This window comes from Micromesistius poutassou (assembly GCF_964030765.1).
Source record: "Micromesistius poutassou genome assembly, chromosome: 20".
NCBI classification, from domain to species: domain Eukaryota; kingdom Metazoa; phylum Chordata; class Actinopteri; order Gadiformes; family Gadidae; genus Micromesistius; species Micromesistius poutassou.
In genome coordinates, this window is record NC_140290.1 from 6,287,949 (window position 1) to 6,307,890 (window position 19,942).

The 19,942-nt window shown below is 46.8% G+C and overlaps 2 protein-coding genes across 2 annotated transcripts in view; one reads left to right on the forward strand and one right to left on the reverse strand.

Moving 5' to 3' along the window:
* Positions 1–5,649, reverse strand: part of LOC311364879 (cAMP-dependent protein kinase inhibitor beta-like) — an 11,273-nt gene extending 5,624 nt beyond the window's left edge. Inside the window, exon 1 of the mRNA XM_084484370.1 lies at positions 5,434–5,649. The gene's annotated coding sequence lies outside the window, so the exon portion shown is untranslated. The remainder of the gene's footprint in view (positions 1–5,433) is intronic.
* A 1,706-nt stretch (positions 5,650–7,355) lies between these two features.
* Positions 7,356–13,138, forward strand: serinc2 (serine incorporator 2). The gene is made up of 10 exons (XM_084484413.1): positions 7,356–7,487; positions 8,308–8,469; positions 8,895–9,082; positions 9,216–9,295; positions 9,447–9,584; positions 9,882–10,051; positions 10,675–10,765; positions 11,067–11,223; positions 11,975–12,190; positions 12,643–13,138. The coding sequence occupies exons 1-10, from the start codon at positions 7,449–7,451 to the stop codon at positions 12,779–12,781; spliced, it is 1,380 nt and encodes a 459-aa protein (XP_084340539.1). The 5' UTR covers positions 7,356–7,448; the 3' UTR covers positions 12,782–13,138.
* The last annotated feature ends 6,804 nt before the right edge of the window (positions 13,139–19,942 follow it).

Consider the following 19,942-nt stretch of genomic DNA (forward strand, 5'->3'; position numbering starts at 1 on the left):
CGCCTCCCATCACCCAGCACCACCACCACCCGTTCATCCTAAAGCTTAATTTGCACTTGCTGCCATGGCAACAGCACTATTGTTGTAAGCCGCTAATACAAGGGGGAGCAGAGAGCAGAAAGCGGATTGTTTTTGCCACTGCTCCTGTCACGGAAGTAAATGTGATTTCTTCTGCTTCTTCCTCTTCTTCTGTGTCGTTTTCCTCTCCTTCCCGGCCCGGCTGTGTCTCCCCGTGGCGAGGTGCCGAGCCACAGAGGCACCGTCGGGGTGTGAAAGACACCCTGCTCCTTTACACCACGCACAACGCCGTTACCCGGTGTGACTCCCGTCTTCTGAGGAGGCAGAGGAGGGCTCAAGTAGGGAGAGGTGGGGAGAGGTCGCCAGACGGGCACATAGAGAGAGAGAGAGAGAGAGAGAGAGAGAGAGAGAGAGAGAGAGAGAGAGGAAGAACTAGGAGTTAGAGAGAGAGAGAGAGAGAGAGAGAGAGAGAGAGAAGGGAAGAACAAGGAGTTAGAGAGAGAGACAGAGCGAGAGACAGAGCGAGAGAGGGAGAGAGAGAGAGGAAGAACTAGGAGTTAGAGAGAGGGAGAGAGAGAGAGAGAGAGAGAGAGAGAGAGAGAGAGAGAGAGAGAGAGAGAGAGAGAGAGAGAGAGAGAGAAGGAGGACAAAGAAAGGGAGACGAGATCTAATGAGACGACGTGATTGCAGTCCCCCTTACTGAGAATCTTCCACACGCACACACACAGACACACACTCTTGCAGAATCAAATAGGCCCTTATCCTCCCCACCTTTACATTTCAGGCTGTCTGCTCCGCTTGAATGAACGATGAGCTCCCACTCATGGAATCAAAGTCACAAAATCACTTGAAGACTTTGCCTCAAAGTGCGATACCGAGCTGTGTAGCCTTGCACGTTCTACGTAAGAAGACGAAACACACACAAAAACTGAGCAGGCAGTGTGGTCGTCCGATTAGCCTCGGTATGTGGCTGAAACATTTAGAACACAATCCCCCCTCTTTGAAGCCAGCTTTAGTGTCGCTAAAATGAACAAATCAATGGCTGTAAAGACTGCAACGATAAAGGGCTGTTAATGGACCCCCCCCCCCCCCTCACCACCCAACACTCTTTACTGATGTCGGAGGGGGGGGGGGGGGGATCGTCTTTTGTTGATAAACCACAAAGCCAGAGGAAAGTGTTCTCGTGACACCCAACGACTCCTCTGCTAATTAAAGCCAATTTCAAAGTGCAAAGGGAAACACACAAAATACATAACAAGAAATGACACAGTACGGGAGAGGCTGCAAACAAGGAGGGGATTCACGCTTGGCCGGGAAAAACAAAGTGTACCCTTTCACATGGGTAAAAAAAAAACATGAGAAAGATTGCAGGATGGCTTCTCCCGGTGGACGGTCAATCACAACAAACGGATGCATAGCAATTTAGAGCAATTAGTACACTCTGCACCGAGTGGGGATCCAACCCGACGTCTGCCAGGGGTAGCTGGCAGGGGCCTATCACATCACAGGGCCACGGTTCAACTCTGCCAGCCTCGTTTCATGCTAGGTTAATCGCGAAACTAAATGCCCCCCCCCGTCCCCCAGCTCCTTTTTATAGTGTATAGACTGCAAGCTGTAGGGCCACAGCGAGGCGGACTGCCATATAATCCATGCATGGTCTGCGTGATTAATCGGCTGGTCTACAGCCTGGTCTAGTCTGGACCCAGATAATAGCAGTGATTAGGTAATAGAGTTTAGGAGAGGATTCTTCCGTGTGAGTGTGTGTGACGATGTTATGACACAACGATGGGGGCGCTTTCTGCTGTATGATCTGTCGTTATTGATCTTTGCTACTCTCTCATTCAGTCTAAAAGGGAGGGAAAGGGAGGAGAGCGCTCTGTGCTCTGGTCTCAGATCAGCGTTTTTGATATTAAAGATTCATTCAATCCCGGCTCTTCTGCCCGGGCTTGGTGATCATCAGTGGTGAGGGTATTAGTGTGAGATACACGATGACACAATGCAACTGTTTATATATATATATATATATATATATATATATATATATATATATATATATATATATATATATGAGTGGAAGAATGCATGAATTACTAATGTGACTTTGGAAGAACAATATGATCCATGCCTTGGTCCAACCAGTATAAATATTTTAGCACACACACTTGTTGTCTGTTCGTTATGTTTGGGGAAGCGAAGGAACTGAGAAGGAACACACACACACACACGCACACACACACACACACACACACACACACACACACACACACACACACACACACACACACACACAAATACGAACACACTTGCAAGAATGCACCCGACCACAGAACATTGATAGTGACATGTGACATAACTTGGCTGTTTCTGCCCATGCCTAGACACGGCCTGCCAATAAAAAGGACAAGGAGCAGACAACACACACACCCACACACATCCAGACACACACACACACACACACGCGCACATTAAGCGGGGACCTTAATGGTGGTGAAGTGGGGGCCCTGTGTGTTGGCTCCCTTGAATAATGCACCAGCATCAATCATCATCAAAGTATTCATCGTTGCCGTTGTGCGCGAAATTAAAAAAGCTGTTTGCTGCAAACACAAAAAAGCACAACCTAATCGACCATGCTGGTTTGAAGTGCAATTCAAGCCCCTATTGAACCTCTCCCTCTTCGTTAAGGGGGCTCCACTGGCTAATCAACTAAATGAACCTCTGAAAAAAAGGCGTGCAGAGTTGGGACCTGTATTGTGTTCATTTCCTAGCACGGCTCAAACGCCCATCGACTAACTCTCAGCTCAGCTCCATGGCCTGCATTGAATACTTTGAGGGGTGCATCAAGGTGATCAGTGAGCTGAGCCGAGGCTCAGGAGCTGCGACGGGGGCAATAGCATCTGTTTGGACGTCTCCCCTTGCCCGCGTCCAGCATCTGAATCCCCTCCAACTGTGAAAACAATAATCTGCGCTTCAGTGTCTGGTATCGTGTTGTCTTGAGGAGTACTCGGCTTGATGAGTTTTCACTGAGCCAATCATCGTTTTTGTGGGCGGGAACTGTGAAACGATATGCTGACGGATTCTGTGTGCCCATAGCGCCCAATATAAAACATCACTCCCATGGCTCCTCCTAGTCGAGTGTTATGGTGTCCCTGAGCAAGGCACCTAACCTTAACTGCTCCCGACAGGCTGATAGTTGCCGGCTGTCGCTGTACCAATGGACGTATGAACGGGTGAACGTGAGGCAATGATTCAATAGCGCTTTGAGTGGCCACAGGTCTGAGAGCGCTAGATGGAGGACAGCAGGGCCCATTAAGCATTTATTTTGCCCGGACCTGTGCTATGGAGCTGAGCACCAGCCTCTGCCTCTTATCTACTCTCTCTCTCTGCTCGGAACAACATCGCCTTAGTCAGACTGACATCATGGCCGACTCCTTCTGGGAAATAACCCCCCCCCCCCCCCCCCCCCCTTCCCCCGCCCCCCCACCTCCATAAACCCCAGCCCCTCCCCCACCCTGCAAGATGAAAGTCAGGCAGGGTGAATGGTGCAACAAGTACATAGGTCACACTAAAGGGCGCTGGGCTTTACAGAAGTCAGTAGCGGACGGTCATGGAACTGGTATAGGTCAGTGTGGTCAATACGGAGCAATAATGAACAACTTAGTATTTCAACACATGAACGGTGGGCGTCAATCATGGAGAGGACAAAAAGGCCCAGAATCAATCACGATATAATTTACTTCTGTGTGGTCAAATTAAATGGGACAGACGACAGATGGACGTTGATTTTACATTTTTTATCCAAAGGTTGCATGTTTGAGTGTGAGAACAGCAAAAGGCAATTATACAGTCAGTGTGTGTGTGTGTGTGTGTGTGTGTGTGTGTGTGTGTGTGTGTGTGTGTATGTGTGTGTGTGTGTGTGTGTGTGTGTGTGTGTGTGTGTGTGTGTGTGTGTGTGTGTGTGTGTGTGTGTGTGTGTGTCTGTGCATGTGTGTGTGTGTGTGTGTGCATAGCATGCATGTATGTTTTGTGTGTGCATGCATGTGTGTGCATGTATGTGTACATGTGTGATAGACTTCTACACAGTGAATTAACTGAAATGGAAGCTACAAACGTTAGTCAAAACAGAAATCAAATGACACACACAGCAAGCAGGGCAATCACTGAAAAAACACAGGCCGGTGACTACATTGATCAGGATAAGCCTCCCTCCAATCTGAATCACTGATTAGTTAAATAATTAACAAACGGTCACAGCAGAAGAGGTTGACGAGGGCCACTTGATGAGGAAGGTGGTGGAGTACTACTTTACCTGAGTAGTCTGTGAAACAACCTGTTGTTTACGGAGAATAATATAGCACACTTCGGGGAAATTGAAACCCTGTGAATTGAGACAGGGTAGACTGTTTTGACTTTCATGGTTGACTAACATACACTGTTTTGTTTTGTTTTCAAATTGAATGTATTAACTGTGAGAATTTTTTTTTTATTTTAAACGCAAAATACAATTGCAATAAACAAGACAGTATAATTGGTTCTTGGTTATTAAACCAGACGACAAATCGACCAAATAACAACCAATCAGGCCACAAGCTTCGAGTTGTCCTTCAATGTTGTCATGCAGATATAGGCTACAACATAATGCAAGTCTGGAAACAAACTAAGTGCAGCCCATGGAGACAAGAGCATTGTTTGCACGCTGATGCGTCTCATTGTTGGCAAATGATACACCGATGATACCAAAGACTAAGTACATGTCATTAGTGCGATATGCCTACACAAAAGCAGATTGAAGAACAACCGATGACGACCTTACTGCTGGCTCGTGCAGCGGAAAGAACAACACAGCGACAGTACGCTGGTAGACTTTACGAAAGAAATGTCAACAGTCGTTAGCGTTTTTATTATTGGCAACCGTAAAATCCCCATCACAATCTTTTTTTTGGTCAGGTGGCAGGTAGGCGCATATTATACAGCCCTGCATAGGACATTTCACCCAATTGAATCACAGATGTACTTTCTCAGAAATCACAAATAATGCACAATGCAAAAACAGACCGAGTGCCTTTGTTTTCGTTGCATCGAAGCAGTTGTTATGACTCTTTTATGTTTGTATTCATGCGTTAATAACAGCAGGACAGCGGCAGCAGGACTCTCTCTCTCTCTCTCACACACACACACACACACACACACACACACACACACACACACACACACACACACACACACACACACACACACACACACACACACACACACACTAACTAGCCTTCCTCTGTTGTTATTACATGCTCATTACATTATGCATGTTTGATCAACTTCGTATGAGACTAATTGTTGCACGTCCAGGCGTTATGCAGCACTGCTACTTGTAGAGTAAATGTAACATGTTCGCAATACATGGCCCCATCAGCTACTCACCCACTGTCAGTGCGCGTGACGAGGGAAAAGTCCAAGGTTGCAACTATCCTCCGGTGACCGCACTCTCCGCGCACGAGAAATAAACCTACGGTGTTTTTGATGTTGCCTCCATGAAACAAATTGTGTGTAAAAAAACGTTTAAAACGCCTGGCAGCGGTCCGCGGTCACGTTAAGTGAACAGATCCCACGTTGACGCACCCGTACGGTTTAGTGCGCGTTCTCAGAGCGCAATGGAAAGGTTTCAACCATAGTGGTTTTACCGAGAGGGGGGCACTGCCGCCACAAGATCTCCGGAATAACAAAAAACGCAGTTCCTGATGTGTGATTCTATTTGAAGTAATAATATACAATCGAAGTCAATTTCAGGAACACACAAATGAAATGTTTTTTTGCCGCAAAGAATCCAGAGCCCGCGAGCACAGGTTTGGCGCGTACCGCCAGATGGTAGCAGCGCCACTCTGTCCAATGGGGAGAGAGAATGGGCATTGTGTTTGAAGCGACTATACAGTGACCAATACAGCTCATGCACATGCTGCTGTATACGCCTATCGATCAACAGGTTGTTTTTGATGTATTTGCTATGCCCAATTTATCTTCAGATTTTATGCGTAAAGCAGCCTCTAGAATAACCTATTACAATTTCCCCATGAGGGAGCATAACGTAATTTAATGGGAATGCACTGCACGTTCACATTATAAACCAGGTTTAATTGCATAATGTACATCGAATTAAAAAAAAACATTGACATGGCACAATCAAAGCACACAGACATAAACTAAATGCATGTCTGATGCAACAAATACAAATAATGCTTGTGTCCTGACGTGCGTGCCTGCGCGTGACTGTGTGTATGCATGTGTGTGTGTGTGTGTGTGTGTGTGTGTGTGTGTGTGTGTGTGTGTGTGTGTGTGTGTGTGTGTGTGTGTGTGTGCGCGAGCGCATTTGTGATAGTGTGCGCCTGCGTGCGTGTGTGTATGTGCATGTGTGTTTGTCTGTGCATGTGTGTGTGTGTGTGTGTGTGTGTGTGTGTGTGTGTGTGTGTGTGTGTGTATGTGTGTGTGTGTGTGTGTGTGTGTGTGTGTGTGTGTGTGTGTGTGTGTGTGTGTGCCTGCCTGCATGAGTGTGCGCGTGCGTGCGTGCGTGCGTGTGGAGGTGCAGAGGAGATGAAACGGGAGCTATCTTTGGACGGACAGCTCCTCGTTCACAGGTGCTTTAATATAGCTCTAGTGCAGCGCGCTGTGTTTCTCCTCAAGGGCAGACGGCGGCAGATGGGAGCCCCCTGTTGCTCCAGTGTCTGACCTTCAGTCGGAGCAGATGCTGCCGTCCGTCGAAGGCGGGCGGAGGAGAGAGGATATTGATGAGAGTTTGGTCTCTTCTTAGGACTTTGTTGAATAAAATATGGTACACTAGATTAGAATATCTTAAAAATAGAATGATAGCTACGTTATGATAATGATTTGGATTTAATAGCACCGTTCGAGGTACAAGGTAGCCGCAGGATACGAATGATTGGGATGAGAATATAATAGAATTAGACTATGAAGTTAAATGGCCCATAATGTGTTACGTATTTGATATTTGGAAGTGGCCTGAGGCGTTTTGTTGATATATAAGCCAAAAAATTGCGTTTAAACACGAACTGCATATACTGCTGCTCACTTGTTGCGTTGGATATAGCCTGCTAAATGCATGCATGTAAATGTTTATTTAAATTATTAACTACAATAAGCCTAGTGTTGATTGTATGCAGGGAAAGGCTATTGAATGTAGGCCTACAGGTATGCATTTTAATAACGTGTCTAATTGTTGTTGTATGCGTTGAAGGAAAGGGGCGGGTTTGGTCAAAACTTTGGCGTGACAGCTACTAAGAACCAATCAGATCAGGGGTGTTGGGTTTCAGTTGCAAAAGAAAAAAAAACGATTTGAAAGAAAGGCCATGTTGTTATCCTCAAAACACCAGTGATCGCTCCCTAATCTTAGTTTCGTTTCTGTTGGATTTAAAAAATACTACAACATGGGAGCTTGTATGGCTTTGTGCTCGATTGCCAGCTGCGTAAGTTTAAAGTAACAGCTTTCTTAAACAGGTATCTAACAAACCAATTGTGTTAAAAGTATGGGCTTGTATCTTGTAAGTAACTTGTTAAAAACGCGTCAACCTTTTCTAGGCCAATTTTCGTTGTACACATCTTTATTGTGACTCAAATATAGTTGTCCGTGTGGAATTCGTTGTTTTATCCAGGTAAAACATAGCGCGAAGTGGTGTAGGACGGTTATCTGAGTTAGGCGCAGTAGTCTCGACAAACAAGGAAAATACGGGATTTCCGGGTTTCAAACTAGTTTCACCGCCCAGGCTCGACAATGTTGAGTTTAGTATCCTGATCTTAATCTAAAGGTTCAGTCCCACCAGGTACACCTCTTCATGGTTGTGTCGCTTCTGAATGTCCAATGTAAACTAACTAACCTGTATCGTGGATTTTTCAGACTGACTTCAGGACGTACATGGCAACCATGTGACCTGGATTTTATGTGAAGGGTTTGTTAAGCAGTGTGGCACGTTGGCTTCATAATAGATGTATTGTTGACCAATTTGGAGCCAAAGACATCTGCAAGTCATGCATGCATTACACTGATTATCTCTCTTTCACACACACACACACACACACACACACACACACACGAAATTGAAGCTGTGGATGCTTTCAGGGATTAGGTTAGAGATGGTTTAATCTAGGTATTAGGCCAGCGATGGTTCGGTTCAGGTCTTGGTTAGAAGTGACAAGGGTTGATTTGAACCATGAGAGAGGGTTAGATTTAACCATAAGGCTGTAGATGGTTCCGTTTGGGGTTACTCTCATGACTTCTCCCCCCTCCAGGCATCGTGTCTGTGCGGCTCGGCCCCCTGTCTGCTGTCGTCATGCTGCCCGTCGGCCTACAACTCGACGGTGACTCGGCTGGCCTTCTCCTTCCTCCTGCTGCTGGGGGCGCTGGTCTCGGTCTTCATGGTCCTCCCCGGCATGGAGACGCAGCTCAAGAAGGTGCTGTGTCCTGTGATGAGCTCTCAGTGGGTTAATAGTCCGAAAAAAGCAAAGAAAGAAGGATAGGGATGCACTGATTTGTCGGATGGCCATCGGTAATCAATTCTGAAATTTTCTCACAGAAATAATCGTGGTTATGGGAAAGAAGGTTTGACTAAAAGGTAGTTTTGTAAATGCGTACGATTGAACTTGTGGTCATTCAAAGATATTGTGATGGGCTGAAGGCTGACTTTAAATTTTTTAAAAAAAAATTTATAATGAGGATTGATTTGTTTCCCTGGAACAAAAGGTGGAATAAATGCAACAAAAACAAAATAACCAAACAAACAAAATAATAATAATAATCTTGGATATTCATATCATATTTATTCATTTCAATAACATGCGTTCAACTACTTGACCTCATTTTCATGTTTGCCCATCAGATTCCCGGGTTCTGTGTGGAAGGGGTCAGCATACCTACCATAGAAAACAAGGTGAACTGTGATTTGATGGTGGGCTACAAGGCGGTGTACCGCATGTGCTTCGCCATGGCCTGCTTCTTTTTCCTCTTCTCCATCATCATGATCCGCGTGCGCAGCAGCAAGGACCCGCGAGCATCCATCCAAAATGGGTACGGTTACGTTGCACTTAGCATGGTTTATTAAGAAGAGTGGCGCCACCTGGTGGTGGGGCTTTGGTAATGCACGTCCATTATACACCCACGAGTTGTTTTTGCTCTAAACTATTGTGTTTTATGTTCACAGATTCTGGTTCTTTAAGTTTCTCATACTGGTTGGTATTACTGTTGGAGCCTTCTTCATTCCAGACGGGATTTTTACCACAGGTATGCTATAGATCTTTCGATACAGATGTTTCCCTTGCACAATAACTGACCTGAAGTACCTTATCTTCACCTGCCCATACTGTTGTGTCAAATGGGGTCATTATGAATCTGAACTATGATTCTAATCCCTATTATAATTGTATCTTTTCAGTTTGGTATTCCTTTGGCGCGGTGGGCTCTTTCTGCTTCATCATCATCCAGCTCATCCTCCTGGTGGACTTCGCCCACTCCTGGAACCAGTCCTGGCTGCAGAGGGCTGAGGACGGGAACAGCAAGTGCTGGTTTGCAGGTAACCGTAGCGGCCAAAGTAGTCAAAACCTCCAAGATACCTCCTAGAACCGAGAGGAACGCAACAGGACAATATAACGTTGAGATTCTATCTCTCTCACTATTCTATGTCTTTCTCAGCTCTGCAGTCTGTTTATTTATTTATTTTTTTGGACTACACATTCCACGACCCATTCAGAACAAGTCCACGACCCACTTAAGGTCGCCGCCCAAGAGTTGAGAAGCACTGCACTATGCTTTGTTTCTCTCATCTCTGCTGTCCTTCAACATGGTCCGCTGTGCTCTGTCTCTCTCTCAGCTCTGCTGTCCTTCACCATCCTCCACTACATTCTGGCCTTCGCCTCCATGGTGCTCCTCTACGTCTTCTACACGCAGCCGGACGACTGCACCGAGCACAAGGTGTTCATCAGCCTCAACCTCCTCTTCTCCATCATCGTCTCCATCGTGGCCATCCTGCCCAAAATCCAGGTGATTCCCATCCTTGCCGTTCTCGTCCGGGATTCTCATGGTTAACAATGTGAAAGGATGGGCAGGAATAATCCCAGAAGGCTTTTCTTAGAGAAAAAAAAAAGTTTTTGCTCTGCCTACAACTGTTTTCTGCAAGAGTAAAGTGTGCAAGAGCGTCATTAGAAAACACAAACTTGAATATCTGGCTGGTCTCACAGGACTATTACCAGTGATGTCCCTTGCATTATTACTACTCTACTTTTAATGAGTTTGCAATACACTGATTTGTCTGTGCATCCTCCCCTCAAGGGTTGCAAGCACCCATCCAACTTATTGAAATCACACCAGACAGTCGAGGCATGCACATACACACACAAATTGAGTTAGGCTAGGGTCCTTCAGTCATCAGAACTGGCCTTGAACACTACTAAGGGTAGTGACGTTCTCCGCTCTCCAGCCTGTTCCTACACCGCTATCGCTCATAACAACATAACATAAACAGAACGTCAACGCGTTATCTGGAGAAGCAGAGACGGAAAAAAGCACTTTAACCGTTGAACAAAAAAAAAAGGCTGCCTAGCGATCCTGGTAAACATCCTGGCCGTGGTTATTTATTGGTTGTCCTTTTGTGTTGTGTCCAACAGGAGGCCCAGCCCAGCTCCGGCCTGCTTCAGGCCTCCCTCATCTCCCTCTACACCATGTACATCACCTGGTCGGCCATGACTAACAACCCTAGTGAGTACCCAGGATACCCAGTGAACCACACTTTGCAGTGGGGTGAGGGAGTTTCAGTTCATGAAGAACAAGGTGCGCCGCAGTCTGCACAATATCAAATGAGATAAAATAAAATAGTAATATTTACAAGAATTAAATTCTAAATAGTGCTAAGGTAAAACAAAACGGTATAAAATAAAGTCAATCAAGTAAATGGATTGAAATGTGCAATATGAGGAGCATTATGGGTTCGAAGTCCAGAGTTCTTGGGTACCTGAACCTGTGTCCGATCAATGAGTCCCCTGCCCTCCCCCTCCCACAGACCGCCAGTGTAACCCCAGCCTGCTGAGCCTGGTGAACACCAGTCCCACCCCGGCCCCGGGCCCCGCGCCCACCCCCGCCCCCGGCAGCGTCCAGTGGTGGGACGCCTCGGACGCTGTGGGGCTGGCCATCTTCCTGTTCTGCACGCTCTACGCCAGGTAGGCCCTGGTCGCGGCGCTGCTCGCTGTGCGATGAATCGTGAATTTTGATCGTGATTTCAATCTTTGCATCAAACGATCACCAAACAAACTCTGTTTATTTTACTCCATTAAATGTTTTGCATACACAGCTGGATACATATGTATTTGTACATTATTTTCGAATTGAATTTTTTTTTCAATTTGAAGATTTTGTGTATTTTTTGAAGGAGAAATTTCAAAGTTGAGTTGAGAGAAATGCTGAATAAATGCATCCTGTTGAACTCAAAAATAATCGTTTGGATGATAGTGATTTTAATATTGACCAAAATGATCGTGATTATGATTTTTTTTTTCCATAATTGAGTAGCCCTAGTTAACATGCCGTTGGCTTGACAACGATAATATCATTTTATGATATTTGCAAAAGAGCTTACCGGCACTTTTGATGCAAGAGCAGCACCGTGCCGGGGATTCTGCCGTTGCCAAAAGTTTAACGGTATTCACCTTTGACCCCCCCCGGTGCGCAACCAATCAGCGTCCCCGCATCGCCACGTAAACATTCTAATGGTGGCTTTGTTAGCGGAATGTCTCAAATGGCTCATGCCATAGCATGTGTTCAACCTATAGAGGGCAAGTGTAGTCAATATCCAAGTCTTATCCTGTGTTTTTCTACTTTTATGTATAGAAGTATGAATGTGATTTGAATGTAAAATATCGTCTGTCTGTCTGTCTGTCTGTCTGTCTGTGTATTACCCCCCCCCCCCTGCAGCCTCCGCTCCTCCAACAACACTGCGGTGAACAAGCTGATGCTGACGGAGGAGGGCCAGGGCCTGACGGCGGGCTACGAGGAGGCGGAGGGGGAGGACGGCGTGCGGCGCGCCGTGGACAACGAGGAGGAGGCCGTCACCTACAACTACACCTTCTTCCACCTCTGCCTGATGTTCGCCTCGCTGCACATCATGATGACGCTCACCAACTGGTACCTGTGAGTACCTCCGGCTCATGTGGTTACGTGTTGTTTTCCCTTTTTTACTTTTTTTTTTTGTTGTTGTTTTTGTTCGGTTTAATTGCGTTTTTCATTTTTGATGGATTCAGATATTGGATAACTTTATTGATCCAGGGGTAAAATGGTTGTCAACGTCTATAACTTTTTTCCTTCTTTTTTTTTCTATACATTTGATAGAAATGGGAATAAAACACCTGTGTACGTAAAGAAATGTAATAATCATGTGATTTCTAATTGAATGTATATTGTCTATAAGAGGGAGAGGGGAAATGTTTAGGTTTAAACTTTTCCAAGAAGAAACCTATTTCTAGATCTCTGGTAAACAACACATTTAAGGAAGCTTGGTATTCTGTGCCCTTAATACGGCACTGAGGCACCGGTATTGCAGTGGCACCGTGTATATCATCCCTCCTTCCCCCCCCTCCGACCAGGCCCGACTCAGACTACCAGTACATGAGGACCACCATGCCGGCCGTGTGGGTGAAGATCTGCTCCAGCTGGCTGGGTCTCTCCATCTACCTGTGGACCCTGGTGGCTCCCGTGATCCTCACCAACAGAGACTTCAGCTGAGACACCTATATACACACACGCACAAAGCTAGTGCCGCAGCAAGTGCTATAGCAGCCGGCTAACCACATGCTTGGAGCCTTTATTAGCGTGGCCTTTTAACTGAAGTGCCTTTTAACTGAAATTGTTGCCTTTTTCAAGTGAAGTTAGTTGCCAAAGATCAGAATGTTATTTTACTACATTTTAAAGTTTAGTTTGTAAGTTTGTATTTGTTTTTGATTATATACATATCAGTTGAAAGGACTCACACACCATAACATATTTGCACTGTGGAGGGATCAAAAATCTTTTAGCTTTTTTTAAATGGTGTTCACTGTATATTACTTTTATTACCCCGGCAGAAACAATAAAGATGTTCTTCGTTCATCTGTGGTGTTGAAGGAGTTGAATTCAGCCTTTTATGGAGTCCTGTAGGTGGGACTGTTGCATAGCCAATCAAATCATTTTCTCTCACCCCCCACCCCTACCCACAACACAGCATTACCTCATACGATATATATAGTTACCTCATTCGATATATATATAGTTATATACTCAAACAATTCCTATGGCCAAACATGGTAGCATAATTCCAAAAATGTACAACAATGTCTTCATATATAATTTTCAGGATCTCTCACTGGTCTGGAAAGTATGAGGGTGAGAAATACACATGATGTCATCGTGTCTGGCCGAAAGAAATCCCACAAGGAGCACCCCCCGCCTCCCCCCTCCTACTCACATGATGGTGTTGAAATGTGACTTGGTTTCCTCCATGGAAGAATTCGTGTGTGTGTGTGTGTGTGTGTGTGTGTGTGTGTGTGTGTGTGTGTGTGTGTGTGTGTGTGTGTGTGTGTGTGTGTGTGTGTGTGTGTGTGTGTGTGTGTGTGTGTGTGTGTGTACGCACGCACGCACGTACGTACATCTGTATATACAGGCACAAGCACCACAAAGGAATGTGGCTGGGATCAGGCTTGGGGATATCACAAGATCATGATTAGTTGTGCGCTGAACACTGTGTAGAACTGACTGTGTTCGTCCCACCCTCTCTCTCCAGGGCTGGGCTGAGGTATAGATACAGCCACATGGTCATTTACATTTCCCCTCTGGGTGCCTCTTGACACAGGGTTGGATCCCAGTGTCAAGGCAGCGAACGCCCTTTGGTTGACAAGGTTGATATTGGAACAAATACGATGATGAGGGCTTGACCATAATTTCTGAGGGCCTGTCCAATTTTCAAATATATATATTTATTTTTTATCATGAATCTGTTGCCCGGAATTGTAAAACATCAAAATAAGTTAGTGCCCTTTTAATTTCATATTAACGAAAATAAAAGATCTTGAGCACAAAATGAAAACATGAGAAAAAGTATATATGATGTCAGTTTTAAAGACTATCGTTAAATTATTTTTTTCTTTTTCTCGGTTTGACCTACCCCTTTTTTCATCATACATATCACTGTTTGTGAGTAGGCTAATAGTAGGCTCTGTTAATCAGCAAGAACCTGATTGGTCTAGTGACCCTGATTGACACCGGTGGCTGCCAGGTGTGTCATCCCCCTGTACAGATGTGATCAGTCACCTAACGTTCTTACATAATGAGAGAGAGAGGAGTTGCATAAACTGGTTAGGATCAAGCTCTTAATTGGGCCGAAATTCTCCTGTGGGGTTTAGGTGTAAATCTGGCTATGTGCTCATCCCTGCCTCATGGGAAGGGGGTGCAGTCAAGGGGGGGTTAGGTTCAGGGTGCTTTAGGCTCTCTTGCACATACAGCACCACGGTCAGCGCATTGAAAAGTACCTACACACAAAAATAAATAAAGAAGCCAACCTGGCAACCTGGAGTACAAAACAAGCGACCCTCTGAGCTCTGGTTCCCGACACGACCTGGGCAGACCCAGGAGTCTTCATTAAAAGGTTAACATGTGCTGCTGCTGCATTAGCGCTTATTTAACAGATGCCTCTGTTGACATATATGGGTCTGCGGAGCAGCCAAAAATAAACCTCGGTTAGAGATATATCTAAAAGCACTTTGAAGAGGTAGAAAATAAAACAACAGCTATTTTTTTTGTCAACTATCTGTCTCGTGTTGAAAGTTGAAAGAAGTATATAGTGCCATTATGTTGGTTTATGTCTACAGCCTGCGATATTGCTGTGGGAGAGTATTGGTTTTTGTGTGCGCATGTGAGATCCTTGCAATAAGCAAACTGCACACACACACACACACACACACACACACACACACACACACACAAAAAAAAAAAAAACATGAGAAATATATGAAATGATCTGATTCATGTTTCTCTACGCGAAACCCCACTACTTGTAACACAATAATAAAACTACACACAACGCCACGGTAAGGGGGCGTGGCGTGTCACGTCTCGTGTGTGCCAGGCGGCGCGCTGAATGTGCGTGGTCCGAGAGAGGCAGCGTGTTTGGGTTGCGCTCCAGCAGCGGTGTGTGAGTGGGATGCTGCCGTGGTGTGTAAAACTGCAGCATCAACTTTACAAGGTGGAGGGAGCACCAGAACACAGCTTCCGCTCCCATCCCGTCCCGCCACTAGCATCGGGCGCTCACTAACGGTAGGGCTCTATTCCTTTTTTCTTTCCAACATCAAATCGCTGTGTTTGAGAAGGTGCAGGTCTCGGGGATGGCGGTCCGTTGTCATTTGAATGAAGCCCGTTGGTATTTGAACCGGTTCCGGTGATTTTATCCTCACATCGGACCGTCATGGGAGGTGTTTCTGAAGGAACCGCGACTGCGCCGCATACAAGTGAAGTTGGGGCATCCACAACAGGGAGCAAACGTTCACATGCATCTTGGAGCATAATTCCCACGTTTTGTTGAGTAAGTTGTTTATAGGTTCACAGTAACAGGCACTGTTTTCATTGTGATTGTTGGGTCTAATGATTAATTTATTTAATTTCGCTTCCGCAACTGCTTTTGTCTGTTAGGGAATGGCGAGATGAGGTAAGCGGAGGGTTTTGCAGAAACTACAATTGACCCAGAGAGATAGTGTTGTTGTTATTATGGTGGTGTCCTATACGCGGTAAAAGCTTATAGCTTGTCTTGGTGGTCCGACCATAGCCCGTTCTTCCCCAAGCGGGGGTCATTCATTGTCCATGTGGGGACAGGGAGAGGGAAGGCAGGGACCGGGGGAGGCGGAGGAGGAGGAGGATGAGGATCCGAGCAACAACGCTACATGGGTTCGCTCCCGCACAGTCGCAGCAGGCATTATGCAGATTGAAACCGAAATTTCTGCTTTACGCACGAATGGACACAATACGATTGGACTTGGGCGACCGCTACGTTAACATAACATAACGTGGGGAAATGTATCGTCTGTGATATAGATTAATGTCACGTGTCGGTGGTTTGATATTGCAATTCCGCTCCGATGTTATGACCCGAGATTTGGCTGGTTAAAGCCATTTATTCAAGCCATTTGTGCACTAGCACTAGCAAACACGCAGGCCTGTGTATGCATGACTGCTAGGAAGGAATACAACGTCCCCCCCCGTCTTGCTAACCGTCCAACATGACATCATTGCATGAGAAACAGGCCCTTCTGGCTCGGCTTTTTTTTTTTTTTTTTAACTGCAGACCAAATCGCCAATAACATTACATAATCACAACTCGAGCGGGCTTAATTATTTTTGTTTGTGTCGTCTATCCTCCCCGTGGTTCCCTTTTGCCCTGGAAGAGCCAGCCTTAATGTTCCGGCGACATGGCAGCTCTACGCACAAAAGGTCCGACTGTGTTTCGTGTCATCGGCGGTAAGAGCTCCAGACCAAATTAGATTTCAGCCCCTTTGATGCGCCGCCAGTCATACCGCAGTAGATGCTCCACGTGCTGCGTTGTGAAGCGTTGTCTCCGCATGTCCAACCCCCCCAGCGTATTAGAATTAATAAGTAAAGGAATACAGTGGCGCGACGTGTGACCACGTAGACGAAGAAGAAGTTAATATCAATCGAACCAAACGCCGTGTTGCACAATCAGAGCGCATTTAAGGCCTACGTTTGGGAGAAATTGGGAGAGCTACAGCGATGCTCCCACATTCATTGGTTTTTGAGTTGACTGGGTTAGGGGGCATATGAGGACAACTGCAGGATGCAATATGACTTGGTTTTAAATATACCCCCCCTCCCCTCACCACACACACACACACACACACACACACACAGCCGCCCTCACTCTCTCACTCCCTCTCGATAGCCTATTTGTCTTTCTTCCTCTCTTACGATAGGTATGGTAATCTGAATTTCTGAAAGCCAGGTATTTTCACATATCAAGATGTCATATCACAGCACGTTTGCTATAATATACTCCTCCATCTCACTGATGGTAAAAAACATCTTACAATATAACAACCTGCTTTTCGGACATGTGTTCCAAATACCAATCCCCTTTTCTGACCTGTATCGCCAGGGTAGCCTGGCCCAGACGGTTCACAGTCTTGACTGCCTATCCCCTTTGGACGTGGACGTGCCTTCTGCTTCAGCAGGAAATTCCCTCCTCAATGGCAATCGTTCAATTCAGCACTCAACCCACAGGGCTGTCAGAGCAGCTGAGTCTAAACCATGTGTGTTTATATCATAGCAGAGCCACATATGTCTGTTGGACACTCGCAATGCCACGAAAGGTCTTCCCTGCTGGGAATCCAAGGTTCTTCACTATCCTACCCATCTCCGGTGAAGACGAAGGGGTCCCGTGGCTGCATACTGGCCCTATTGTAGCACAGATAGGCCTCGCCCCTTCCCCACTGTTTACCCATGGATCCAAAATGGTGTCCGCGTGCGTGCGCCGTGTGCGTGTGGTTCCTCGACACCTGACATGAACGGCGGGGCTTCTAAAAACAACAACAAGGGGAACCGCAAACACCTAGCCCCACTCCCCCCCCCCCCCCCTTGCCCCCTTGAAATGCTTGCAGATGTGGTCGTCAACGGTCAACATTGACGCAACGTAAATGTTTTGGGTACCTGTCCGGGATGGGAGATTCTGGCGGCCACGCTGCTCGGTCGGTCGGGAGCACGAGGTGGCATGGGCTCCTCCTGGATGAACCACCGTGGCCCCCCGTGCTAAAAGGGCCCCTCTGTTTGGGTCAGCCCCCCCCGACCCCCCCGACCCCCTTTTTACAACCCAGAGGGGAGCACGTTTTATGCTTGTGTCGTCCTTGAGAGTCCTGCTGGTGTGGATATAGGGGGCACTGTGTGGGCACTGTGAGGCTTCGGGGGGGCCGTGTTTACTTTTTGTTTATTTATTTTCGTACAGTATGCTCGGGGCGAGCCCGGGGCGCTCACAGTGTACCCCCCTGTCTTGTGTATCGCGTGACATGACAGGAAATGAGTTGACATTGGTGGCGGCGGTGGTGGTGGTGTTGTTGCGCTCATTTTGGAAATGGATCCTGCTGGTGACGATGGAGTAGTAGTTAAGATGTTTTTGTGTCATTTAAGACCAAAAGAAAAGGGCTCTCCTTTTGCTGGAGTTCTACTGCGTTCCAGCACAGACTCTCAAACGTACTCGTCATTTATCAGGAGTGTGTTTTGTTGTTCGTCCACCCTTCTAACAATCCATAAAATATGGAACTTGGATAGTCGTGCTTTATGAACAAATCCTCACTGTGGCGATGTGGTTTATATCCCAGGTTTACGCGTCGTCTGACCCGGTAGAGTAAAACCAGTCCCTTGTTCCGATGAAGGATTGCAGTAGCGTAAAAATAAATCATTCCCACCCACCGGTGTATCCCAGTCGCCTCACTCAGGAATTCCTGTTTTTGCACGTATCACACAACACAGCGAGCGTTGTGTATCACTCAGGGTGCGTTGCACGCACAAACACACACACACACACACACACACACACACACACACACCGAAATGTATGCAAAGAGAAACTGAACACACACTAAGTCATTAACACACACACGTTAACACACACACATATATACACACACACACACACACACCGAAATGTATGCAAAGAGAAACTGAACACACACTAAGTCATTAACACACATACGTTAACACACACACACACATACACACCCCGGAAAACATGGCGGTGACATCACTGCGGCAGGATGAGGAAGAGAGGAGGGGGGGGGGCGGGATTGCGGTCGGGGACCCCAATGTGGCCCAGGTCATCAATCATCAGTCCCCCCCCCCTCTCTACTGTACCCCCGGGTGGACCCCCGACCCCATACACAGCCCCTACCCTGGGCCGGGGTCCAAGTCAGGGACAGGAGCAGCTGAGAGCCCACAGGCAGCGGAGACACCCATCAATGAAATTAGTGAGAGAGAGTGTGTTTGTGTGTGTGTGTGTGTTTGTGTATTTGTAGGGGTGTGTTGGTGTGTGTGTGTGTGTGTGTGTTTTTATTTGTATGATTATATTGGTGTGTGTGTTTGAGGTGAGAGATTGTTTCCATCAATGTGTGTGTGTGTGTGTGTGTGCGTGTGCGTGCGTTTGCGAGGAGAGACATTGTGTTAATCAACGTGTGTGCCTGTGTGTGTGCGTGTGTGTGAGTGAAAAGTGCTTGCCGATGCATTTGCTCGCCCACACAGAAACGTGTGGGAAAACGTGGTCGGCGGCGACAGCCTCCTACTTGCATACTGTGTGGACATCTTGTGGCTCTGCGGTTACGTGCACTATTTGCTCACGGTGTTCATGTGTCTGTGCACGTGCGATCGTGTGTGTGTGTGTGTGTGTGTGTGAGTAGATTTGTCTGTGTGTGTGTGTGTGTGTGTGTGTGTGTGTGTGTGTGTGCGTCTGTGTTATTGCGCATGTATGTGCCCGCGCAGGCGAGCATGCGTGTGTGTGTGTGTGTGTGTGTGTGTGTGTGTGTGTGTGTGTGTGTGTGTGTGTGTGTGTGTGTGTGTGTGTGTGTGTGTGTGTGTGTGTGTGTGTGTGTGTGTGTGTGTGTGTGTGTGTGAAAGCACCGCACGTGCACGTGCATGTATGGGAATGAGAGCATGTGTGCGCTCGCCATGAGCTGTCGGGGCCCTTGGCAGCCACACAGGGGCCCCTCCCTCCATAAGGGGGCTCCTGGACACTGTGGTGACCCCAGAAGGAGACAGGAGAGAGTGAGGGGGTTGGCAATTGGCTAAGCCGCCCTCCAAACCCTCACCCTCATCCCTGTGGAGAGAGCAGTCTGTCAGGCAGCCGCCGGTCACCTATACAGCGGG